This window comes from Phaethon aethereus (genome assembly GCF_964289735.1).
Source record: "Phaethon aethereus genome assembly, chromosome: 7".
NCBI classification, from domain to species: Eukaryota; Metazoa; Chordata; class Aves; order Phaethontiformes; family Phaethontidae; genus Phaethon; species Phaethon aethereus.
In genome coordinates this window covers 23,763,718-23,790,869 of record NC_138583.1, presented here as the reverse complement: position 1 = coordinate 23,790,869, position 27,152 = coordinate 23,763,718, and the positions used below count along the sequence as shown (strand labels likewise).

Here is a 27,152-nt window from a genome sequence, read left to right as displayed (position 1 = left end):
GGTTTTTTTCAGTGTGCACTGAAACAAAGGAGGGTGATTTCTTATAGTTATGGGATAAAGAGGACTAATCCTATTGAGACTAGTTCTGTTTTCTGTACTTCATTTTTTCTCTTGATGCAATATGTAGCCTATCCTATTATAATATCCCCTCTGGCATAGATGTTAAAAGGTGGGTGAGGTGGAATAAGACATCGTCATTGTAAGACACTTCATATTTCCAGTTTGCCAACAATTTTCCCATTAACTGTCATTTGTTTTGCTAAGGATTTAATGAATAAGGCAGGACAGGTTCTGGCCTAGCAACTGCAGTTAGGTTACCATTGCCCTACCAGTAATTTTACTAATTTTGCTCTGTTCTTAAGATCCAGTCTGCCTAGTTTGCTTGTTGGTACCAATAATGCATGTGGCTCTTTGAATTTGCATATCTATAGGTATTTTCATGTAAGGTCAGTCCATAATCTTTTTAACGTTCAAACAAAACACTTAATGAAGCCATAGTCTCTGATCTCATTAAGAGGTATGTTCATTAAGATGTTCTTTATCCTTGAATTTCATTTAATAAATGCAGTTGAAAGTTTGCATTATACTTTGAGCTGATTGCTTATGCTGTAAATTATGTTTAACTATCCTATAAACTCTCTAAGTTCTATTGGAGGGGATCACAGAATATTAAATCAGTGTTTAGTGAACTTAGTATCTATGCACTTTGGAAAAATACAGAATGAACACTGACAAACAAGTAAGAATTTTTTTAATGGTTTCTCTCCTCTCTCTTTCTCTGGAGAACGTGTTAGCACAACGTTCTCCACTTGTAGTAAAAAATTCTTTTCTCATTAATCCCTCTTTTTTTTTTTTTTTCTTTTTTCCCCCTTTCTATTTAATGAAAAACTGCTTGCAGTTCCCCAACTGGGCCCTCACAGAGTTTGGTATGTTCTACTGTTATTAAATTAGTCTCCTGGTGGCAAATCATGTCACCTCCATTCTTCCAGACTGGTCAAAAATCTCCTTTTATTAGCAGCATTGATCACGTTTACATTCCATGAGATGATCTTATAAATATGTCTACACTGTATTTTTTTAATAGAAGCCTTCAGACCTATTTCATGGTTACTATTGTAGAGGGCTGGTTTTTTTCATTTTAATTTTTTATATAAGATCTCATTTTAAGATGTCCTTTAAACTCTCCAAGCATTGTTTCACATGGGTGGAAATAAAAAAAAACCCACAAACCAAAGCCAAACAACAAACTTGTCTCATTTTATCATATTAAAAAATTTTGTCGCTTTCAATATTTATAGCCATGTTTTCTGGCTTTGGATGACCATTGTTTTCCTTTGCTTAAATCAGCAGTCACGCTAAGCATGAATACATGTATTTGCAGATCTAGTTAATAGAATGTTTTGAGCCCAGGGTCTCAGCATTAAGCTGCGTAACGGCTTTTTAAGAACCAGATACACAGCATCAAGTCCTGTGCAGGGCTTCAGGACATCCTCTGAGAAAGAAGCCATTTAATAGAACTGTGGCACTTTCCCTTTTCACTTTTATAACCAGGGAAAAAATCTGGTGAGCTTTCAAAAGGTTTTTGATGCAATACTCTCACCACTTTAAAAGAAGAGATGGAATTAATTCATCTGTCTCTAGGAGTCATCCCAAATCTGAATACTGCTAATTCACTCTTTCTTGACTTGTGCATGGGATTCACAGTGCTGCTTCTCAGAAGTAACTTCAGGGTTTGAAATCCAATCGCTTGGCTGTTCACAGCTGCCTCAGGGAATGGAGCAACAGTCCTTGCTTAAAGTACTGGCAGCACACTGCTCCAGTTGTAACCCAATAGCCAAAACAAAATAAAAGGTAGCCAAAAACAGCCTTCCAGAAACAAAACCTGAAGGACTAGTCTTGCTATTGCCAGTTACTAGAAACACTTAACTGGTGAAGACAATACAATCACTCTGTAAATGACTTTGTTTTTAAACAAACAAAAAGTACACAAAAAAACAGGCAATCGCACTAAACCTAAGCAGATTTATTTGCAAGTCTTTTTGTTATAGATTATTGAAACTGAGGTGTCATCATTAATTAAAAACTTTAAACATAGACTTGACTTTAACTGAGGCTTTTATAGTCAAAGCCATCTACAAAACTGTGGATGTCAGCATATTCCTTTATTTGACATGGTAAGAGGTTGCCAGATTCTTGTGTGTTGGATTGGGAGAGCTGTTCAGTGGAGCCTTTTACAAGTTGGTTTGGCAGCAAAAATGCTATTTTTAGGGAATTGTACTTTGATATTTCTCCATGGCAGGGCTACACGCTTGCTTGCTTCCTCCTGAAGTGCCTCGCGGCCCGAGGCCTGGCTGAAGACCAAATTTGACACACTCAATGTGATGCCTCCTTTAACCTCAGATAATTTTGATTTTTTTTTTTTCTTTTTGCATTTCCTATTTACACCTTTCCTGAAGTGCCATGTTTTTGGATCGCTTTCTCCCAGAGGAAACTAGCAATGGGAATTTAATCTGCTTTTGTGTTGCTCCAGTATACCCAGCCTATTTTTACTCTCTAAAAACCTTCAGCAACTGACCAGTTCACTTAAAATTAAATGTCTGTCTGTCTTCACTGATCTTGAGAAATAATTAAAGTTTCATGTTGAGCCCAAACCAGAACATAGTATTTATCAGGTATCTTTAAACTCCAGGATGGCAAAAGAATGCCTTTCCAGCAAGATACACCTTATCAAGCATCTGTACGTAGATCCCATTGTATCTATAAGGATGTCCCCTGACAAATAAGGCAGATTGATAGCATCATAAACTAACTTCACAGAAAATGTTAGACTTTACCTCTTTACTGTTCCAAAAAGTAGAGTGTATGTGGTGGCAGAACAAAAAGAAGGGGTGGGAGGAAGTAAGGGAGTGCTCCGAATCATGGTGTGTAGTGATCAGGATATTTAAAGGAGGATGAAAAATGACGAGTATTCTTCAGATGTGCAGCTTTAAGACATTAATTACATAAAAAGCATATGATTGCTGGACCTTCAGCTATAGTAGATAAAATAATTAGGTTCTTTTGTTGTTCTCTTTGTAAAAGAGGGGAAAATAAACTTTGTGTCTGGGTTGATAAATTTGTAAGGCTGAATTAAAGGTGATTGTTGTGAAGAGAGTAAAGCCATTCCTTTGTTTCCAAATTCAAATGAATTTTGTTTGTCTCTGAGAACTTAGATTATTCTGTAGACATTCTGTTATAAACACTCTTATAGTATACATTATGAGAGTATTTTAAAAACCACAGCCTCAGACTTACTGTAAGATAAAAGTTAAAATATTGATTTAAATAAAATATTTTTTGAATCTAAGAAAAACACAAAGCTTCAGTTTTGTTTGTAATTTTATCTGCATCCTAATAATGTTTTAGGATTCTGACAATTGCAGACAATTTTTTTTCAGGATGCAAGGCATGCTGCAGAAGGAGAAATATACACAAAACTTAACCAAAAAATAGATGAATTTATTCAGATTGCTGACTATGATTGGACGATGTCTGAGTCGGATGGAAGAGCCAGTGGATACTTAATGGACCTTATTAACTTCTTAAGAAGCACGTTTCAAGTTTTTACTCATTTACCTGTAAGTGTTCAAAATTAAGTTCAATTTCAAACTACTGCATTATTTTATTTTAAAATACTAAGATTTTTGAAGATAGAAGTTATTTTTTAATTGTATACATGCTGGTAGTTGTATTTTTAAATGTGTTTCTGTGTGATGATGCTTACCCATGGTAATACTTAGAAAATACTTTCAAATACTTCAGTAATATTTTTAACAACAGCTAAGGGTGTAAGAACTCATGCAGTTTTCTAGAGCATCAGATGGCCTTTTTAATTAACCATATTGGCTCTGTATATACATGCATTGATTCAAACAATGCAGAATTGGTGCAAAACCTGCATTTGTTCATAAGATTATGGAGGTTTTAGATTCTCTAAGCTTGTTTTTAGCTAGATAGTTTTGATCATAAATAGTTATTTGATCCTAGTTAACTGAGCTTCATTGAAATTAATCCTTGTTCATACTAAAATGTATCCTGTGTTATTTTGTCCTGGGTAAAAGGGTACTGTTAAGCTGTTTTTTGTACTAACTGTTACATTCTGTTGTCTGATTTTCGTTTGCTTTAAGACAAAAAAGACTATTTCTAGTTTGATTTATCATCGTAATAGTTTATAGCTTTTGTAGGTCTGGAGTAACTTCAATAAGGCTTTCAAGCTACATCTGCTTTTCATCAGCTTGTCCTTGGTTGCTACTGTCACACTGATGTCTGAGTGCTTTAGCCACATACAATGCCTATAAAGAATAAGTTCTCAATACATTGAATGTTTTGAGGCTCCAGACTGGAAATAAAAGATAATCTCCTTTCCTGCACAGCAAGGTTTTGAAATTGCTGGCTTACCTGGTCTTCCAAATCACATGTGAATAGGCTGTGATTCTTCAGTCTCCTTTTTTTTTTAACTGAATCAAAGACACAATCCACTCAAAATGTGTCACGTAATATTGATGTGAATGTGACGTGTGAGGCACGTGCTTCTGTGCCAAATCAGTTGAGTGTTTTATGATAAAGAATAACAAGTTAGTTAAATTCATTGTAACTTAACATACAAAGCAGTGTGAACAAATGTCACTGCTCATCAATGGTCATATGCATATAGCAGTTAAGGAATGTGCAATTTCTAGAGAAAGACGTACAGAAGTCTGTCATGAATGTATGTTGTGATATAACTGTTTGGAAATGAGCCACTGACAGACTGAAGTAATGTGTTAAGAGGCATGGGAAGAAACAGCTGTGGCATTAGGACTTGAAAAGTGTGAAAGGAATAGAAATAAGTGCCTGGGAATACAAGGCCACCTTTGGAGACAGCTACTTCCTATGAAGAGGTTATTTGGTAATTTCAAACTCTGGTCAGGTCACAAGCAGGATGTAGAACTATATGGATGACTAGTCTGATCTGGCAAGAGGTTCCTTGTAATTTTTGACTTATCCTGTGTATCACTCCCTATTCTGGCTTGGCCAGTTGTAGAAACATACAGTCCTATGAATGTTGTTGTGCATGACCTGTGGAGGTTATATGAAAATGTTTCATTTTGGTGATTCTGGTTAGATTTTTAATAGTAAGTTATTTTTGTTAAGAGAAAATTTATAGTAAAAGCATTTTCAAAGATAAGCACAGAACTAGGTTCTATAACTCTTTAAAATAATAAGTGCTTTGGAGTGCTAAACTAAGCTAGATTCTCATATGCCATAGTTAAGATTTGGAATAGTTTCAGTATTCTTTTTCATTAATGGATTATTCCATTAATGTCACAGTATCATTTCCATAATGATTTTTGTATGGCTGGCAGAAACATTCCATTGCTCAAAATAGTTTCTCAGAACCTTTTCTGTAATTAGAAATTAAAGAACAAAAGTCCTGGTCACTAGTCATAATTCTACTAAGGAAAAGAGCAGGACAGGTAGAGAATTCTCTTCTCTTCCTACCTTAGCATATCCGATAATGTTAGAGAGCATTGTACTAGGGCTAGGGGCACTAGCTGGCCACACCAGTTCTCCATAGTCTCTTTAAAGGGTCACTGACTTTCTCTTTGATATTTTTTCAAACTGTAGTCTTCCTCTAGAAGTGTTATGAGATGTTCTTTAAGAATTTTTTGTTGCAGTCATTGGGTTCCTGTTGTTAAGAGTCTTGTTCTATTTTAGCTGTATGTGTAAGCTCTGTAAATGCCCAGGGACGCGTCTCCTTTTGTGCTTCTGTGTGGGGCTATACTGAAGTATTTCTGTACCAATAGACTCTTAAAAAATGCATCTTATGTTACATATCTGGTTTATACAATTTGTATTATTTTTATTGGAACATTAAAGATCTAAATCATTTAGACCATGATCTCAATTTTACTGAACCTGCACGCTTCATGGCACAGCTTAGTTGGGGTCTGATATCTCTGAATCGCTGGGTATATCTTGCGTCTCCAAAGCTTTTTCTCCTCTTAAGTTTTACATCTTAGTTTTCTCCTCTGTGTTTGTTTACTGTACTTAAGAAGCAGTTTTGGAAAAGAAAATATCTTTATTCCACCCTGCAGTTTTATTACCATTAGATTTATGTTAAAATTTATTAATGGATCGTGTTATATTTAGATTCTTACTGTCCTGAGCAATTCTAAGTCTTACTTGAACAAAGTATGTTGATGACATACCACTAGCCTCTCGAAGTCAAAATGATAAACATGGCATTTATTTTTTAACCTAAGTATTTTGCAATATATTGCTTCTTATAATGAAAACTTTCTGGAAAGGAATAGCAACAGATGCTTCGTCATTTGAAGTTTGCTACTTTGATGTTTTGGCATACAATTCCTTATTACAGAAAAACATTTTATTGCCAAATTAGTGTTATTTAAAACATAATCTCTTTGTTATGCCTCAACAAAATACTATGTAAGTTCGCAGGTTTTAAAAAATAATTTAAGGAATCATGTAGCTGAAATTGTTCTTTTTGGAAGCTTTTCCTTACCTTTTGTTGCTACCAATTTTTATTCTTTTTTTTTTTTTTTTTTGATGTTGACAGTACATCTTAATTTTTTTGTTTTGATTGCCTTACTGGTTTCCTTCTCAGAATAACAACAATGACCATGCAGCTATGTCGGTAAGTAGACGCAAGATGAAGAAAAAGCATGTGAACTGAAAAACTATGAACTGCCTGCAGGCTTATTGCTTCAATTTTTATAATAATTTAATAAAAAGACCCTTCTCTTTTCCTGATGACTTCTGTGTACCTTGTGTAGTTAGTTGCATACAGGGATCATGTTAATGACCAATATTGGTCTTCCATACACTGGGACAGCAGGAGCCCTAAAAATCTTGCAGAAGGTTGATGGGGTGTGCCTTACATCCCAAATGAGATAATTCAGAGGAGACTATGAGACCTTTTGGAAGAGAGGTCAGGTGTCAAAATGCAGCTGAGACACATGCATACACAATAAGAGTAGAGTGATATAACAGAATAAAGAATCAGTGAAAGTTCCATCGTTTCTCTGCTACATCTGCCTGGGGTCATGGGAATGTGTGTGCTCAATTTTTATTTATTTTTTTTTTTTTTTAAATAAGGTGATGGATTGTTTTTAAGAATTCTTCCAAGCCACAATTATTTTCAGGTCATCAATTTTTGTATAAGGACTTTATGTTGGTTTGGCATAAGCATTTCCATAATAATGAAAGTGTTGAAATTTAATATTATTCTGTTAAGAGTGGCTTCTGAATACTAAATCTCTGAACTTACTTTTACTCATTCAATTGGTTGAATCTTGCTCACTTAAACAGTGTACAGCAACAAATGTACACTGTGCTGTTCACTGTTTAAGTAAACAAATGTGTAAGGCACTTCGAGTCCACAGTGTAGGAATAACCCTGTTCATTGCTACAGTCTGGAAGGCAGTTGGCTGAGCAGTAGCTCTGTGGATCTGGAGAGAAGTGGGTTTCCAAATTGTCAGGAGCCTAGAGCACATGACTTACAAATAGAGGCTTAGGGAAGTGGATTATTTAGTTTGTTAAAGAGAATGCTGGGGGAGAGCTAGTGGCAGCCTACAACCTCTAGAAGGACAGACACAATGGTGATGGAGCCAAATCCTTCTTGGTAGGACTGACAAATTCACATTTTGCTATGGTCAGAGTTAGAAACTTGGGAGGTGAAGCTTTGACGTTAGGGAAAAGGTTTGCTCAAAGAGACTAGTGCAGTGTTGGAGGAGGTTACCCAGAGAGGCTGTGGAATTCCCATCCTCAGTTTTTTTAAGGCTCAGCCAGAAAAACAGGGCAATGAACCTGAAGTAGTGTTGGCAATAGCCCTACTCAAAGTAGGAGGTTGGACTAGATGACATTAGTGGTTCAGTCCAATGACCATTTCTACGGTTTGAATACTAAGCTTTATGTCAAACTATCAAGCTAATAAATGTCATGAGCGCTAGGAATATTGAATATTTTGTGTAGAAATTTTTCCTGTTAATGTTGAATAGGTGTCAGTGTGCTAGTTATGTCATGACCAAGCACTAGCAGAATTTCAGAGATGCGGAGCACAGAGGCTGCATTGCTTTTGGAAGGTTATAATTTGTGAGTCATGCAGGTTTTAACAGTTCTGTTATCTAGAATCACAAGAATTTAGTTGTTTGAGATTATTGCTGTTTTCAGATTCTTCTACGTCCCATTTTAAGTTCGTATTGCAGTTTATAGTGCCACTAGATACTTTGAATCAAAAAGAAAATTAAAATTTCATTGTACAGCCATCAATCTCATGAAATCAATTGGATGATCAAATTTGTTCTTAAGGACCTACATTTTTTTGAATTTTATTTTGAACAGTTACAGAAAAATCATACCTTCTATTTTTAGATCAGTTAATTTGAAAATAGAGGGTGTATATATATGTGGTTTTAACCTAAGTTTAGAATTAGCTGAAGTTTTATTCTAGATATGTGCTTTGTCAGTACAAAGTTAGTATTGGACAACTCTTTGGAAAAGAATGACTATTGAAAAGTAATAGTTACAAAATACTTTCACATAGGTATTTTTTATTATTTCAGTAGAATTTGGGACAGAGACTGGAAGTGACATTAATTCTTAAAAATGCCTTTTTTTTTTTTTTTAGTATACCTCTATTTTATCAATAGTTCAAAAGTTGGAGTTTAGTCCTGATGTTAAGTAATATCATGCTTTAGTTATTATGACTGATAAAATCTGTATGTTTAGTTTCTTTTAATTTTCAGAAAGTTTTTTATTATGTCATTTCTTATTGTTAAATGAATTCTTCAGCTTAACTTCTTAGATTTAACAGATAAGTTTTGTTATTTCCTTTTATGCTGAGGATGGCAGTTTGTGTTATTTTATTGTTTCTGTGATTGGCAGCAAAAGCCTAATTTCACAGCTTGCAGTGAGGGTGAAGGGGTGGTGGGTTTCTGCAGCTATATTCAAAAACTGTCAATCAACAGCCTTCACAGGCTACTTAGAGAATGGGTTTTCTTACTGATTTCTCCAAATGCCGCTTCATGCTGTCTTTGATTGGCACGGCCTGGCAGGGAGGATGGATGAATCTGTCACTGGCCGGTTAATTGTGTTGCTGGTCTCAGCCTGACATCGGGTCTTTGACTCCTAAGTGGCTCAATACAAAACAAATTAGCAGATTGTAGTCATATTTCTCATTCTATATGCTTTGACTTTGTTGAATGCAGTCCATAAATCATATTGACTGACACCATAGTGAATGATGAAAGCTGCTTTTGAGACAGCTAGCATGGGTCTTAGCAGTACTGCAGAGGTGCTGTGGAAGGATGCATATGGCTGACCCTTTGGGAATTTCCTAGGAGCCAAATGTCTCTTTACTGCAATTGTTCTTTGGAGAAAAGCTTTTGGCTCCTATAAAAAAGGATTTAATATGTCAGCAGATTCTCTTTACAGGCTCCTTTGAAATATAAGAAGTTTGTCTAAGGGTTTTCTCTTTTTACAAACTTGTATTTCAGCAAAATGTGTAGGCTGGGTGAAAAAAGTTGTCTTTAACACTGTTAGCAGGTGTTTTTGCTTATAGAATAGAGTCCTTGTTTCCTAAACTTTACACTGGTTGAGTGGAAGAATAGGTTTTGTAGATAGCAGCAATTAGCATAGGCACAGCAGAGATAATAGTGGCATCTCCAAATGCGAGGCAACTGGAGCGAATGTGAGAAGCCTGCTGAATCTCCGCACGCTATTGAATATAGGTATTTAATTGCTAGATACAGTAACCACAGCCACACCTCCTAATAATAATAATAATAATAGCTGACAAATAATAAACATTAAGAATGTTTTAAAAGCAACTGAGATTTGTTTCATTCTGGAAAAGAAATGCATTATTGTTATGCTCACGAATTTCCTCTTCAAAATGCATTAGCAAAAAATGGCACGGAATTGATTAATTGGTGGAGGGTGGAAATTTGGAGAGAGATTTTTAACCAGATCTCGTTTGTCAAACATGAATTTGAATTTCATTCTTTTCTGAATGTCATACATCCAGTGTATTTTGAACTGTGAAGCACCGAATTTTGAAGAGGATTTCTCAGTTAAATTCCAGCATTTTAATTTATATACTGAGCTTCATTTTTCCTCTAGATTTATGAAAATTCAGTGATTGTATTGAGTAATACAAATACATATAAACTATGCATAATAAATGTCTATTATTTGTTGGTGTGCCATGTGAACAATAAGCCTGTAGTTCAAGTTACATAGTTGGAAATAGTTTAAATGTTAGGATTTTCCATTTTATGAAATTTAAAAATAAGCATTAAATGTACATGTATTGATACGTTATTTAAAGTCCAAGTGGCTTTTACCATGTCATTTCTGTATTGTAACCATTATCTTGTGCTCCAGTGCTATTGATATTTGCCAGATTGTGACAATTAATTACAGATGCTTGTTAGGAATATAAAATTCTGGATTTTATTTAAACTAATAGGGTATACATTGTTTGCATATGAAATAAATTGAATGTTAAAATTTTTCTTGACAACCTATTAATCTGGTTGAATTTTTATTACATTATAGTGGCAGCATAAATAGGACATGGAGCTGATTTGATGGAGCAGTACATTAAACAGAGATGCACTAGTTGTTCCATTAAATCAAAATGACATTTCCATTAAGTCTTTCAAACCTACTACACTGTAATTAAATAAACTGTGTCCCATTGATTCACTTTCTCATCTCCTTTTTTCCTTCTTTTTTCCCCTTTTTTCCTCTCTTCTCTTTTTTTTTTTTTTTTCCCCCATTCATATTGATATTGTTCTGCTTGGGAAATAGAGCTGCATGTCTCCCAGTGTAATTAACATTGGGTTTGGGAGACTTTTAAGCATGCTGTTCTTGCATTGTTTCTTACATTCCTCGTTGTCAGTTCATCTATTTTGGTCAAAAATGTTACTTGCTTTTCTGAGACTTTCAATTAAGAAACTGACATCTCATTTTAGATATAAAGCTCCTAACAGTTCAAGGTGTCCTAACGCTAAAGAGGTATTAGCAAGAGCCATTTACTGTTGCAGTGTGACATGCGAGGAAAGTGACCGCTTTTCATTGTATTGTCTACATTTTAATTACATTTTAACAAAGAATTGTTTTTTATAGTACAAAATATTTAGGGCCAAATGTGCATTCTGTTATACGTATACATGAAAATTCAATGATAAGAAGAAGTTGTCTTATTAAGGATAAGATCTTCAGATGTTGGAGCAGAACTTTCCAAACTTTTTGGGACAGTGAACTGCTGTCTACCCTTACCACTTGTCATTGCTTATATGTGTTTCTGTGAGTCAACAGTGAATTGATCAACCTGACTTTGCAGAAAACAGCTGGGGAACCATTGCTTTAGAGACTAGGCATCATTACTTAACTGATGGATATAAGTAAAATGATAGTGTTCTGTGCTCCAGTACATGTGTTGTGTTACTATGATTTCTTCCATGTAAGCGTGTTGATAGGTACCTTTGTTACAATACGTGTTATACCATAGACATCAGCTGAAAAGCATGGTTTAATAAGTACATTAAACTACAGAGATTGCTATAATTGCATTTGAAAGCTAAGATCACTCTGCTTTAAAAGATTGCAGTGCTATGAATATCTGATTGGGTATCTGGTCTTAATTGCTGTTCTTAATTCTAAGGTAGAATTTCCATATCTTTCAAATTTTCTGTACTAATTTTTAAATAATTTATCAAATTAATATCTGATTTTGTGCTTTGTTTTTTGGTCTCATGTTTGGAAAATTTTTTGTCTCGTCGTAAAGAGAAATGTTATAACTAGACTGTGATTGGAAAATTATTTCTATTTTGTACAGCAGAGGGCTACATTTCATTTTGTAAGTAGTTGATTACTGACAGCATTGATTTATTAAGCACCTGAAAAGATGATGGATAAGCATGAATATTTTAAATAATTTGGCTACAAGCTTCAAGGTGGAATTCAAGCAATTAAAGTGCCAATAATTAGCACAAGCTATTATGAGGAACGCCCCAACTGAAAGCAATGATTTTGGTTTCTATAAAGTTTGGGGTTTTTTTTACTGACTATTGTTAGAAATATGCAGCATGTTGATTTTCATTACGTTCTTGCTTTCATTCTATTTGGGTAAAAAAAAAAATTTAAAATCCACAAATCTGTTCATATGCTTCAGCAACCTATATTGTTATTAATTTGGAAATGTCCTTTTATTTGTGAAGATTGTGGAATTTCCAGAAGAAATATCAATAATTGTTTTAATATATGTTTAATTTAGTTCCCCAATTGTTTATTAAAAACAAAGCTAACAGGTCAAAGAAAAAACAGCAAGTGTCATCTTTCCCCTTCTAAGCTAAGTCCTGCATCATTATGACTTTGACTGTATATTAAAATCAAATCAGATAAGCAGTTCTTTAGTGACATATCATTTGTTTCTATCTGAAAACCTGTTGCTCTTTCTACTAGGGAAAAGTGGCCCAGACAGCTTGCATGTCAGCCTGCCAGCATCTTTCAACATCCCTAATGCAGATGCTGCTGGACAGTGAATTAAAACAAATAAGCATGGGAGCAATTCAGCAGTTCAATTTAGATGTGATACAGTGTGAATGTAAGTAGATGTTACAGAATTCCTATCTATATCTGTCTTAACACTGCAAAAAGTTCTTTAAGCCATATAGTGATCTTTTTCCATAATCTACTAAAGCTTCATCTTTAAAAAAAAAAATTATTACAGTACAGCGTCTTGTAAAAGTATTTGTGAGTAAGTATGTTAACATTTCTGGGAAATTTTTTTTATGAAACTTTTTTTTTTTAACTCAAGTATCTGATTGAAACATACATCTATTGTTACTCCTAATGGGATCATAATCACTATATGCAGCAAAGAGACTATAGTCTAGTACAAAGTTGCCCAAAACCACTACATAAATATTATGCTTTTATAGTTGAGGGAAAAAAAGTCAAATTCTGTGAAATTTTAATTTTCCCTCTTGAGTTTTTTTGTTATAATACAAATTTTGAAGTGCTGCTACGTAGGACTAGAACTACTACTGCATTAGTCACTGTGCAGAATAATAGTACTTATTTAATAAACATCAAATGCTGTTTTATTCTCACTGTTCAAAATATGTCATTGGAATTATTTTATAAAGCTGGTTCAGTCCAGCACTGAAGGCAGTATTAATTTCCTCATGTTTTGCATGGAGCTCCCCATTGAGAGGGTGAGTTGTTAATCTGTATGAAGGAAGTTACTTCCCTAACATCGTTGTGTTATGAATAGGCTTTAGGTCTGATTCCATAGTTGATGACTGAGACACAGTGAAAAGTCTCACTAGCATTTTTTTCAATGCATATCTTTAGATTCTTATGCTTACGTTTTTTTTTAAAGTCTTTTTCCTCATATATGTTTGAAGCATGGATCCCAATCATTTTGGTGACAGCTGTAAAATGGGGCAGTTCTGCAAGTTGTGTCCTGAGGTTTGTTGTATCCTGCAGGTTGTATCCTGGAAATTTGATTTCAAGCAATTGGTTAGCATCGCAAAAGGTTCTTCTGGGGGTCCAGGGACAGAGTTAAGGGGCATTTTTGACATTTTAACCATGTGCTTGTCTTTCCTTCTCTTGCCTTATTTGTTACATTCCAGCTAAACTCAGTAACAGATAGAACAGGCATCTTTCTGACATACCTTCATTATACAGCCTTAAGGCCTTTCAGTGCGTAGAATGAACTGATGGGATTATCAGGGTCCAGTTGAAAAAATACTTGTGATCACGACATGAAAGTTTGTCTCGTGATTGCACAAGTTGGCCAAACAAATGAGGGCTGGACTTTTTACTTCTAGTATGCTTGATGTTGCAAATTTAATAGTGTTCTTTTCAGATAGGTGGGTAGGGGTATGTGTATGTGCATTCGTATAGTTTCCTAGATGCAAAAAAGATCGCAATTGTAAAAACAGAAATTCCATAGTATTGATAATACTGACAGTGTAATCATTCATCTAGACAGGCTGAATCAGTGCACACAGTCATCTGCCTTCTGAACAAATAGTGTAACAGCAAAGAAGGCTTGGCCACTACCTTATTATTCTATTTCTAATATTTAAAATATAATCTGTGAACAACACAGTACTTCACTACTCTGTATACATTAACAAATTCACTGTTTCACTTGGGGATTTCTAGCAGTACTGGGGATAAAATTCATGCCTTGCAGGTGATTTTCACAGTATGAACAGTATGTTCACAGCAAAGTAATGAGAAGTCCCAATGAGTCCAGCTGTCATCTGGTCTCTGGGTTGTTTTCAGACCTTTTCCTTCTCAGCCTTTGCCCTGTTATGTACCATCCTGATTTCTGTTACCACTCTTTCTACCATCTTTGGTTGTTGCTCAGTGGAAACTTCAATCATCAAAAAGATCTTAGTAGAGTTTTATTTAATCTAACATGATAACATTTCATTATTTTAAGATTAAAATAGAACCTTAATACAGCATGTTTTGTTATATGTAGCTGTTATACTGAGCATATGGCAGGGACAGGACATGGGAAACCTTGGGCCAAGATGAGAAAGTTTCAGAAAACTAGTAACTTAGATTGAAAAATGCATTCTTTCCACCATGGCATAACTTCTAGCGTTGGGCTGTACAGATGCAAATAGAAGAAACTTTAATTCTTCCTTTCTGCAAAGCTTTTAAAGCATGTTAAAAAAAAATTTAGTTTTGCACAAAAACCCTTTGAGTAGTTTAAATATAATTATGGAAGCTTGTCGGAGTAGTATGTTGCAGCAAATGACATCTTACAATCTATGGAGTAAGGGATTGACACAAGATTTTGCTCAGACTGCTTTGCTGTTGTGGCTTCATTCATAAGGTCCATCACAGACACATTCCAGGCCTCACTGTGATGCCTGTGATTTATGTTCTTGCTCATCACCCTCCCCCAGCTTTATTCTTTGACACTTTGGGATTAATGGATACGACAGTGACATTTCAATTAGTATTTAGAGTGTGCGAATAATTCACGACGTTGGGTAGTTTCCTATCATATTGTATACATGGGTTTGACATTTTACTTACAGACACAGTGGAGTATACTCAGATGCATTTTGCACTAAGAAGTTATGGAGATCTAGAAAGTTATGAATATCTGAAGATACACTTTTAAAAATTCTTGGCAATATTTTAGGTATTTATTCTGATCTTTAACATTGTGGGGTTTTTTTTCTAATATGATCTGGAGGAGATCTAAATAAAAGCAGGAAAATGTGATTACTTGTCAGATTTTCTCTTTTCCATTTAAAAAGCAATCAACAATCCAACCAACAACCCAACAATCTGTTAACATGCAGTAGTCTGTTAAACTCAATAAGTACTGAAGTTCTTTGTTGGCAAATAGGGAGAATGATAAGTGGACTTCCAAGAAAGAAAGGTAGAAGGAGAGGGGGTGATCTTGTTGTGAACTCTGGGATTTCATTATCCTGCACTGCATTTCTTTGCAAAGTACCTAACTTTAAAAAGCAGAGCAGAAAATCTGGAAGTATCTGATATTTTGCTCAAGAATAGTAATGGTATCAGGTGGTGTTCTCTGATTTATTAAAAAAAAAGTTATGCTCTTCTTGCTCTGCTTCTAATAAGTTTTTTGGTTTTCTTCCAAACATTCCAAAAGTTTTCAGTTTGATTTCAGTTCTAATTGAAGTATCTCTCCACTCTCTCTGCATATTTCATAACTTAGAGCAGTGTATTTTACACCATTCTTTCTCAGCGGTAATCTTCCACTAGGATGACTGGCATTCTTGCAAGAGTATTCAGAAAAATTGAATGTATGAGGTCCCATTGGATAAAACCCAAAGCATAGTCTTTTGCTCAGACATTGCATTTCAATGCCCTAAGAAGGGAAATGGGTTGGGGAGCAGAGCAATTTGCTATTTTTTGAAGTTGAAATTCCAGTGTGGGTTGCTGTATCTCACTTTATGAGAAGCAAGGTGTACATAATAGAAAATGAGCTTTTCAGAGGCACCGTCCAGGTCTAGATACCTTACATCAGCTTTTTATTAAGGAATTAGAACTTGTCAGAAATCGTAATTGCTGGAAGAGCTAAATGTAATGTTTATAATTTATGTCTTTTAACATAGCTGAATTGTGAGACAGGATTAATTGGTAGAAGGAAATGTGGTTAAGTGGGCATCCTGCTTCACCCAGACCTGAATCTGTGCAAAGATGAAAAGGTTTTGGGTCCTGTCTATAAATCAGCATGAGTTAGCTGATAATTAGCGCAAAGCAGGATGCAGTATACCTTCCTACCCGGCCCTATGTAGGGCTTCCTGCCAGTCCCTCCTTTTTCACCCACTCTGTGGAGAGCTGCAGTATCTGAGAGCAAGAGAGATCTTGACCCAAGTGCTCTCTGTTGAGCATACATGAAGGTAATCTCCAGGTGCGCATGCCAGAAGCTGAGGAACCCAAATTCTGTTTTCCCTTGAAAAGGCCTTGTATTCATTCTCCTCTGGAGTCCCCTCACTTTACCTGCCTCCGCTCCCATCTGGGAAGTCAGGTTAACTTAACCCACTGGAGACCATCCTTCGTCTGCCGGTCACATATGGCAGCATGGGAGTGGGGGGAAGCAGCGAGGTCTCGCTGGTGCTGGGGCCTGCTGCCGGCCAGCTGGCAGCTCCCTCAGCGAGGCTTCCCTCCAGGGAGGGGCCAGCTGTTTGAACAGCTGGAGCATCCCACAGGGCTGCAAAGTGGCTGATGGCTGGTGAGGTAGTCACCTGATTCTCCGCTCTTCCCTTAAAGATACGTTTGTAGCTTTGCTGTCCTGCCTGTGAATCAGTGCTATGAGGCTGAAGTAAAACTGTCCTAATTTAGCTTTTGATCCGAAGTCTGGACTTCGATTTTTAATTTCTGCTGTTGAGCAGCAAAACTATTTGTCAGGAATTAGGTACTGAATTCCCAGACCAACAGAGGGGCACAAACGGATGATGGCTAAAAGATGGGGTTTTGAGAGAATTAAATGAAAGACCTGTTACTAAATCTAGAAGTGTGTAGAAATTCAGTACAATTTACAGTTAAAGATGACTTAAATTCCATTTTAGCAGACATAGCCTTTTTTTTTTAAGATATCCATTAACACATATAGAAATCAATTCACATATATCCTGTATACAAAATGTAGTGAAAAGATTGAAGCGAAGTATTCAAAAGGAAATGGACTGAGGTCATCTTTACAATATTTAAATTTACCATTCTCATGTATGTGTTGCCTCCCAGCCTGTTTTTGTGTTCAAAAAACGTGTAGACACGACACTTCAGGACGTGATTTAGTGGGCATGGTGGTGTTGGGTTGATGGTTGGACTTGATGATCTGAAAGGTCTTTTCCAACCTTAATGATTCTATTCTATGATTCTATGTATTATTACAAACCTTTTTCATTAGATGCTACCTCATGTAAACTCCCAAACTGTCTGCTGTAGGAAGTACATTGAGATTGTACATATTGTGGATGCACATTGTGCCAAAGATCCCATTCTATATACACAGAAAAGGTCTACACAGTGTCAGCAAAGTGCAGGAAAAGAGAATGTTAACAGAAACCTTGTGAATACCAGAGTTATGTAATGCATATTTTCAACTTATTTTCCCAAAAACATTGAAGTTTCTGATTCAAACTGCCAAGCAGCCAGTTGTTTGCCCCTCTATGTGACAGTTTAATGGTGATCTTTTCATTTCATTCTCATATATTATGAAATTCCTGAATGCTCTTATGCACACTAAAACAACCAACCAGCCCCCCTACGCCTCCAAATCCTCTTTAAGCCTAGAATGAATGTAGGGGGTGAGTATTTCAGAAGATGTATATATGACAATGTTTCATTACTATCTGGAAAAGGACCCTTAGGACAAAGACATTAAGAATGTTAATCCTGTTCTTATAATATCTTCCTAAAATGCTGTGCAGTAGAAAATATTTAATTAGCTTTGTAAAATTGTTAGCAAAACTTAAAAGCCCTGAGCTGAGGGCGGAGGGGGAACTGTCTGACCGTTACCATAAGTAGATTATCTTTTTGCCCTTTGAACTCATGAAATGGTAATAATGAAACAGATTCTACTGTAGACACCTGTCAGAAATGACCCAAATGTGAGAATAAATCCTTGTGTTATAATGAGTGTCCCTGGTGTTGTAAATGCATTCATAATGTAAAACTGTAGGTAAAGAGAACAAAGCTTATACAATAATTAAGTTTGGTACCTAGTGTGCTTCTTGTTCTATAGCTGCAATGGCAGTAGGTATTATGTAGAGAAACTAAATCATACTGCATTATTTAATGCATTAGGATAAATTCCAAACTATGTGAGCCTGATGAGCTGCAAGTATTTGCCCTGTGGCAAGTAAAAGTATCCCACTATGGGAAGGTGCCTCCCAAAGTATAAAGTGACAATAGTTAACTGCAAAGTTTTTCTGCAGGTCACAATTTTCAGTTATATTCACTTTTCAGTTCTGTCGCCGTTCCTTTGCCGTGGAGCTTCCTTCTTCAGTGCCACCATTGTGGAGTGGCTGGAGGAGCTCAGATTCTAGTGGGAGAAGCTGGTCTCAGTGCACTGTGTATGAACGGAAAGTCCTACAGGCTCAGATACACATGGGCCTTACCTTTCAAGAATAGTACAGGTTCTCCTTCCTTGTTTAGGGGATGTAGAAAAGACCCCTTCTGACCATCATGCTTACCTTCCTTTATTAGTGTGCTGCCATAGCTCACAACCCATGTATCTCTTGCTCAGAATTGCTCAGAATTCCCTGCTATGGTATGGTGTTCCCATTTTAAACGGGAAGTTTGGCTGACCACAGGGGCCTGCATCATAGGCCTGCCTGTCCCTGAAGAAAGGATGGTCCCAGTGGCCATGAAATACCTGCAGAAGACAGACATGGAGCCACCCGACCCTTTAGCCTGGGGTGTTCAGAAGGGTGCTTTCATAGGCCTGGAGATCTTTTGTTCTTCTGGAGGTTGGTGGTTGTACAGCCAGCTATCTCTACTGCTTTTAAAGAGTTCATTATTAAGCAAACTCTCTCCATAAAATGCTGGGTTTAAGATACGCTTTTTCTACTTTGTATTTCTTCTTTTTTATTTAAAAAGCATCTTTGTGTTACATTGAAACTCACTGAAAACTCCCTAGAAAGTTGGTGTTACTTGTAACGTATGAAGACCAGCCAATTTAAAATTCAGACTTGAATACAGTAATCAGTGAGCATTTGCCAACCTTTGCCAATACTTGTCTGTGACATTACAGTGTTCTCCCTAGGGTGTTTGATTTTTGGTTTTTATTCCTTTAGTTGATGAAGAATCAAGTCATATTCGAGTTTAATTCATTCTCCTATTACATGACCATAAAAATTTTTGCACTACAGTAATGCAAGAAATAAATTCTGCCTCTACTGGTAACGCTGCTACTCTGATACTATATTAATCTATTACTAAGCTATTCTTGGATATTCTGAGGTGGTCTTAGTAGCTTCTTGTACCAGTTAAGTAAGAATCTTTATTATTTTCATTTGCAATTGCATTCCATGTAATAATTTTTAGACTTGTGAGTAGTCTATCTGAATTCATTAGTCTGCTTTAAGGTAAAACTACGTTCAGAAGTAAATGATTGAGCCTATTATTTTACCATCATGTTAGATGAGACACCAATGTCTTTCTGGATGTTACTTTCACTTGATCCAAATTTTCTAACTAGACATTAAAAGAAAAATCTATTAAGGATTTCATATGACTTTTAAATGTTAGTAGGAGTCCCTGTGGCACAGTTGAGCACTGGATCTGGAATTTTTTTGGATACGTATGCTTTGTTTCCTCTACCATTGAATGACCCATTTCTCAAACATGTAAAAAAGAGTTACCTTTCACTGCCTCAGATGATCCTCCCTGAAACTATTACAGTAGTATCTACTTCGTTTTATTAAGAGCTCTAACCGAAGAGCATAAGAAAAGTTCTCTTAAAGTCTTTTCAAGTAAGATGTCCAACTTTAGTGGGGATGTGAGGCAGTGGGTGTTTCTGTAGGTATCTTTGTTACTAACGTGTGACTGGGTTAAGAACAACAAAAAGTATATTTATTTTTAAGTTTGACAATTCGGGATTGTTTTGTAATTTAAACAAATAGCTGACTTTTTTTTTCATTACCATGTGTTACTAGTTTTTGTATTTGAATATAGTTTTGCCTTCCAGTTCTGACAGCCTATTTTTGGGTTCAAAAAGAGCAGAAGTTCATTATCGATAAGCCAGCTAAAAGGCGTGAACAGGCATTTCAGCTCTGCTCTGGCTGTGGCACGTAGAGCTTTCCACCTGTCATCTACGCATTAAACTAAGTCCCACCTTACTGTTTGTCTTTTATTGCTGGAGGTGGGGTTTTTATAGAGCGGATGCTATAACAAGAGCAGATGTTTAAAAACATGTTGACAGCCATGGGATTTGTATTATTTTGAAATTCTTCAGTAATCATTCACCTCAGGCCAAAAAAAGATGTTGGATTCTGTGGTTGTAGTATTACTACTGGATTAGAATTTTAAGCAAAATTCCTAATAATACTCCTAAAGGTATTATTCTTTGGTATTATTGGAAAAATGATGGGAAAGTTTTTTTTGTTGGTTTGTTTGTTTTTAATCACTGAGTTATTGGTTTAATCTATTTATGTTAAACTAGTTTTATTTTAATGTTAGCTAGCATTTGTATTGCATAGGGCTTGATTTTCTGGTAGATTTTTTTTAAATCTACATCCGTAATATTTTTAACCTTTCTTTGCAGTGTTTGCTAGTTCTGAGCCTGTGCCAGGATTCCAGGGAGACACCCTGCAGTTAGCTTTCATCGACCTCAGACAAGTAAGACACTAGTTGTTGTTTTTTATCCTACTAATTTCCCCTTTTGACCAATGCTGAAGTTATTAAATTCAAGAACCTTTCATGTTTTTGCATTCCCATGTAATTAGTTTTGAAAAGCGGTTATTTGAAGTGTTATTAGTGGCACTGTTCCCTGTAATTTAGCATAAAACTGTTTCTCCAATGTGTTGTTAGGGGGCACTGTGCTACTGGTGGTACTGTTTGGGGATATAAGATTGAATTTTGGTCCTGACAATTTTGTAAAGATCCTGTGATGTCTTTTTGCAAGAGTGTACATGTTACTCTGGTGTGTGCTGGCCTGATTACATTTTGAGCAATTGCTTCTGTCTGCAAAACTACTCCCTGGAGAGCAGGATTGGGCATAGTATTATTTAGCATTTCCTTTCCTTAATTTGTTACATAGAATTCTTTCAAACTGTTAGAGGGCACCTTTATTCCAACTGCTTGATCTTTATTCTATATCAAATTTAATTTTAAGTGCCTTAATATCAGAAGCACAATTCCACAGTTCTTGACAAAAGGAAGGCTTTTCCAGACTAAACTGTACTTACTGTAATTTCACATAGTTATTTCTGTTCCCTGATCTCTGAAAATTCTGACACTATATCCACCCATAGCAATTCATTTTCAAAAACTTTTCATAGTTGAGGTAAGCTTTTAGGAAGGATTTATTATTTCACAAAATTGTGAGTATGTGTCATTTAAATAGTGAAATGAATTATTAACTGTATAAGGAGGGTCTTTAGCTTTCTGCAGATGTTGGTGATATTTTTAAGCACCATTATGAGCCTGTCAAAGTCATCAGAAAAGAGGAAAAATATAGAAAGAATTCCATACCACATTATCTATATAGTAAGAATATTTTTGCTTTTAATAATTTAGTAGTTTTTTCACAGCAAGATAATGAAAAGTCATTTCAGAAGGGAAAATTCCTGAGGCAAAAGTATTCCAGTTTCTCCTAATAGTTAGAAAGGCCTTCATTAAAGTGTATTTTTAAATGAAAATGTTAAAAGGTGGAATTGTGTGTTACATTCTCACAGTAATATAACGATGAGCAATATCTATGATGGGATAAGCATGGACTACGTGAGGAGGATACAGGATCGTGGCCATAAGATTTGTTCATGTGATACACGTACTTTAGGAGTTCCAGAATTCAGTACGTAAAGATGTACTCTGCCAGACTTCAAATACCACAAGTCTTGCCTTGACTAGCAGCCTTCCTCTTTTGGATTCTTTTTTATTCTCCTTTTATTATCAATGTTAGAAGTGACTAAACATCTTCCCTTTTGTACTAGGTCAGTTTAGTTGAAGGGAAAGGATGTTGAGAGATTTTGGCACCATTTCTGCCATCCACATAAGTGCTATAAATCCTTGCAGAGCCTCTGTTTGTTTCAAGGGCAAACATGATTTCCAGCTATGCAGGAGGGCAGGGTGTGTACACACTTGCTACAGGAAATAAATAATATTTTTGTATGTTTTAAGCACTAGCTGTCGAGTATGTCACATAAGTAGGGATTATGTTGCTTATGATAGCTCTCAGTTTATGTTAGCAACTTACAATTTAGAATTCTCTTGATGCAAGTAATGCTTTATAAAGAATGCTCTGTATGCCATGGGAATCTAATCCATTTCAGATACTTTATGAACTGCAGAAGTGTGGGAAGTTCTCTTTATTAGGTTGCAATTCGAGCTTGTAGATGTAGAGTAGTTCTAGTATATTTGTTTTGTTTTTTATTATATTTTTGTATGCCTCACCAAAAGGCATTGCAAGTGCACATTAAAAACAACATTTACCATTTAGTAAGGATTTGCAGTGTTTTCCCTTTCTTCCTTATTTGTGATCCATTTCTATCTTAATAGTGTGGATGACAGTTCTTTTCAAGCATGCTTAGAAAGGCAACAGAGCCTTTTTCAGAAAGTTCTTATAAAAGGTCATGCTTCTGGTTTTTAGTTTGAATTTGATACTTCTTCATGAATTGCAGGATATGAAAGATAAGGAAGTAGGTCCAGTGGTCAGGTTTTACCTGCCCACCCGGGCTGTGCCCTGAGGTCAAACTCCTGATATTGGCTGTTTGGTACAGAGGAGCTGATGACAGGTAGGGGCTGATACAAGGGGGAAAGCTTGAACCGTATCAAAGCTAAAAGGCAGGAGATTTGGGACTCAGTGAGAGACTGTAGCTAAAAGATGGATCAGCAGGATTGCCCTCTTCTTAAAAAGCAGCTGACCTGCAAGGGAAAAGACTTTATCGTCCTGCCAATCACATGGTTACTAATGGAAGCCAGTTATCTCAACAACAGCTTACTCTCTCTCTGTTGTACTAGGGCAATGTGTAAGATTAATGAGGGTTGGGCAGTAGAATATTGTAGCACATTTTAGTAAAGAAGTAAAGTCACTTACAGAGACCCAGCTTGGAAGACAGAGAGGGAAGAGCTGCACTTGGATGGTTATGACAGGGGGAGGAGCAGCTTTGAAAAGAATTGCCACAGGTATTTTTGTCCTAACTGTTCCTGATCCTGCCTCTTTCCCTGAAGACAGTGTATGGGCAGCATGTTGTCCCCATCAAGCCTACTTCTTTCCTTCTTCCTTCCACAGACATACAAGAGCAAACAGAAATAGAAACAGTTGTCATGAGAGGGAGTTACTTCTAAGAAGAGAACAGTAGTTAGCAGCAGGAAGCTCTAAGAGGCCAGGAATCATGAAGGGACAGGCACATACCAATGTCCCCTTTAATAAGCCACCCCTTTCTCCTTATACTATCCCCTCTTATGTTCTTGTCATACTTAACATGCTCCCTAAAGATCCTAGTAATCTGTAGAAACCTTAGTCAATAAAGATTTTTGTGCTATTCCCATAACCGTAGTATCTCAGCATCTTACAGAGGTGACTTGGTGTGGTTGACTAATCACATATAGTGCATTTGTTCTCTGTTCTGCTTTCTTCTGCCAGGAGAAAGGCTTTTATGTGCATAGGTGACTTTCTGATTTTTATGTCTTGACTGTGCTCTGCTATATATGTTTGGCAGACAAAACAGAAAAGAACTTTTGGAGGGGGCACAATTTCTGAGAATCTTAAAAGCTTATATATCACATGGAATAACCTAAAAAAAAAAAAAAGAATGCAGGATAATTTCATGTTCGGACAGTCTTTTCTATGTGAGTGGTTTACTTCAAATGGAAGAGTCCATTTTACTTGCTTCGTGCTGACTGGTAGGTTATAAGCATAGTCAAAAATGTACTTGGCTTTTGCATCACTGGAAATCTTTGCATCTATAGCAGCCAAAGGATATATGTACCCATGTAGTTTCATCCCTGGGCTGATAAGAGGGGATTATGTTTCAGACCCAGGAAGATGGGCAGTGGCTGTAGAACCACAGAATAACACACAGCATTTTCTTGGAGAGATCCCTGAAGTTTACTGCATGGAAAACACCAATATATAATTCCCCATACTAACAGAAAATCATGTGGCTATGATCCTCTAGAAGCTTGCAGCTCCAGCTAGTTTAGCAGCTCCTAGAGCAGTAAGCAGCTGCTAAGAGAATTGGGATAGATTCATGCTTCTGTACAGCTGCAGTAATTGTATCATGCCTCATGCCACTTTTCTTAGCTGTATGACCTGAGGTCATACCTACGTGCACCTTTTCACCCCACTTACTTAAAGCTGCTGAGGGGCAGGCCAGCTCAGCAAGGCGATTATCAAAGTGGCATGTGTTGCTTTTAAGGAGACTGGTCTCTGGCATCTCGTGAAGATGACCCAGCTCTCCTGCGACCTGCATCGCTCCCTGAAGATAATCTCTTGCTACTGTCTATATAGGGAGCCTGGGTAAATAGTGCAGTGGCCCAAAGTGATGTGGAATGAACTTTTGGGATTTTGCTACCAATTCACATCCTAGGTCAATTGGAATTAACCTTCAAAAGTAAACAGGTCTTAGTTCGTCCTACTTGAATTAGTCTCTGAGGAAGCTCAGCCTCCAACATGAATTAGTTTTGCCCTGGTTACAATCCGTTCTTTAGTGCCTAAAGACTAGGGTTACAGTTCTGGAATGTAAAGCAGTTTCTTGGATGTCCTGAACACTTAAATACTGTGAGGGAAAGGCCTGAATCTTACAATTTGTGTGTTATTCTTTGGAGAGCTAGTGTAGTGTGCAGTGAACAAGAACAATAACCTCGTGGTAGCCAGAGAGGTCAAGAGTTGCTGTCCTAGGGCAAATTTCCTGATTCTTAACCAACTGAGTTGGTGGTTACAAATACCTATTCTTGAAATCAAATCACTGCCTGCAGAGTTATAACCTAAGCTGCAAATGTAGATTGGCTTTTTTTCACTTCAGACTTCACAAGTTGTTTCTAATGTTTCTCTCTGCCACCAGCACTTACTTCAGTTTCAAACAGGCCATCTTCCTCTATTGTCTGATCTCAGACAAGTACTTAGCTAGCTTGATGATTGTGGAATTTCCTTGTTTTGCCAGGGGTGAGGAGAACCATGTCTCATCTGTGTTCTTTTGGCACTTAAGTACATGTTGTTAATATTCTCCAGTTGCTGCCAGTGCTGGTCCTGCAATAGGGGCAGCCGTCTCAAGTGAACATAATCATATACTGTCGGTAACCCCAGAGGTAAGCAACCACCATAGCAATATCTCCACCCACACGGCAACATGGAGTTTACAGTCAGATAGTGATGTGTCCCAGTCTGTGAGAATGAGGGCTGTGAACAAAAAGTTCCATAAATCCTGCATAGGTATGGGAGAAAATTCTCAAAGATTTTCAGCAATTTCTGTTAACATTTTGCTAACATTAGAGATAAAGTAGACGTAAAGTCATAATGCAGTCAGTGTGATTAATATACAGAATAATGTACCATGGAAACATTAGAAGATACGTTTTTGTCAGACTTTTGTTTAGGATAAGTGGATAAGCACTTCTATAAGATCAAGTTATGGTTAATATACAATATGTATTCCTCCTAAAAATGGATACCTGATATTTAAGAGTATGATACATTTTCTTCTGATTCCAAAGCACAATGGAAAGTACATTGATAGTTTCTTGCATGCTTGTCCATTTACTTTGTAATGCATTTCCTGGTGTATTGTTGGTGAGAAATATTGCTAACCTTCTGAACTGTAATGGTGTATGCAACAGATGTAAATTTATTTCAAGTAGAAAATTCTTGCTAGTACTTAATATAGTACTCCTCTTTCTTCTTTGCTTCCCATTCATCGAGGGATGACACTGTCCTTCTGATAAACTCAGAGGTAACTCATGGTAGGTAGGAACTGTGTAACAGATCACTGGGCTTCAATCCCAGCCATGGGATAGTCTTCCACTAAAGGCAGGCTGTCAGCTCAGTCTTCCCCACTGTTTTGTTTGCAGTGTTTAATTTGAATTCATTTCCTGTGGTAGTATCTGCATTTCAACTCTGGCTTGTCTCTGATTCCCCCAACATGCAGCATGCTGAAGCTCTCGCCATCTGTGTTCCCTGTGGAGAATGCTCTCAAGCCCTTCAGTAGACCTCAGAGAATAAGTTGCAGCCTGTTGCCAAACCTATCCACCATGACTGTTGGAGGGTGAGGACTCTAAAGGTGTACTGTGGCTTCCTTCACAAGCTGCTAGCCCATATAGTGCCTAGGCTTTGAAGTGAGTAGGGTACACCCCTGGCCTCTACTCCACAGAAGAATCTTGACCTGAAAAAACATCAGGATTTTCCAAGAGGGAGAAATCCCTAACAGTATGTTTAGGAGTAAGTCTTAAAAACTTCAGAGTTTAAAGATAAAAGTAAGCCTCTCTTTCATAAGGCAATAGTTTGAATTTTTAATTAGGAAGTAGTATAGAATATGTCATCCTTCACTTCCTGAGGGAAATGGTTGTTGAGACTTTCATCTTCACAGAGGCTCTTTCACAATGCTTACTGATCCCCTCCTGAGCCCCCCCCATGCACTCCCCAGCTTCTCTGAACAAGCAGAGGAGCATGTTGCATCTGTAACATGAAGCCCAGCCTCAGGGTGCTATGTAATGGGATTTGTGCTTCTCTGGTTTTCAGTGCAATGCTGCTTATTCAGCTAAAGAAAGGAGCTCAGATTTCAGACAGCAATGAAACAGGAGTTGCACCTCTTTGGATTTCAGACCCTAGATCCTTGCTCTGCTGGGGAAGGAAGCAATACCCTTGCTGGCATTCCCCTTCTCCATGAATTGACTCTGCACTAAAGCAGGAGGAGGGCTTAAGGCACACT

At 36.8% G+C, this 27,152-nt stretch overlaps 1 protein-coding gene across 4 annotated transcripts in view; it reads left to right on the top strand.

Annotated features, from left to right (window-relative positions):
- The window catches only part of EXOC6 (exocyst complex component 6), a gene marked incomplete at its 5' end in the record, with an annotated part of 95,290 nt that overhangs the window by 48,457 nt on the left and 19,681 nt on the right, over positions 1-27,152 (top strand). For all 4 annotated transcript variants that reach the window (XM_082002596.1, XM_082002598.1, XM_082002595.1 and 1 more), the window contains 3 exons: positions 3,438-3,617; positions 12,514-12,655; positions 20,831-20,904. In XM_082002596.1, coding sequence (XP_081858722.1) covers positions 3,438-3,617; positions 12,514-12,655; positions 20,831-20,904 — 396 coding nt within the window. The remainder of the gene's footprint in view (positions 1-3,437; positions 3,618-12,513; positions 12,656-20,830; positions 20,905-27,152) is intronic.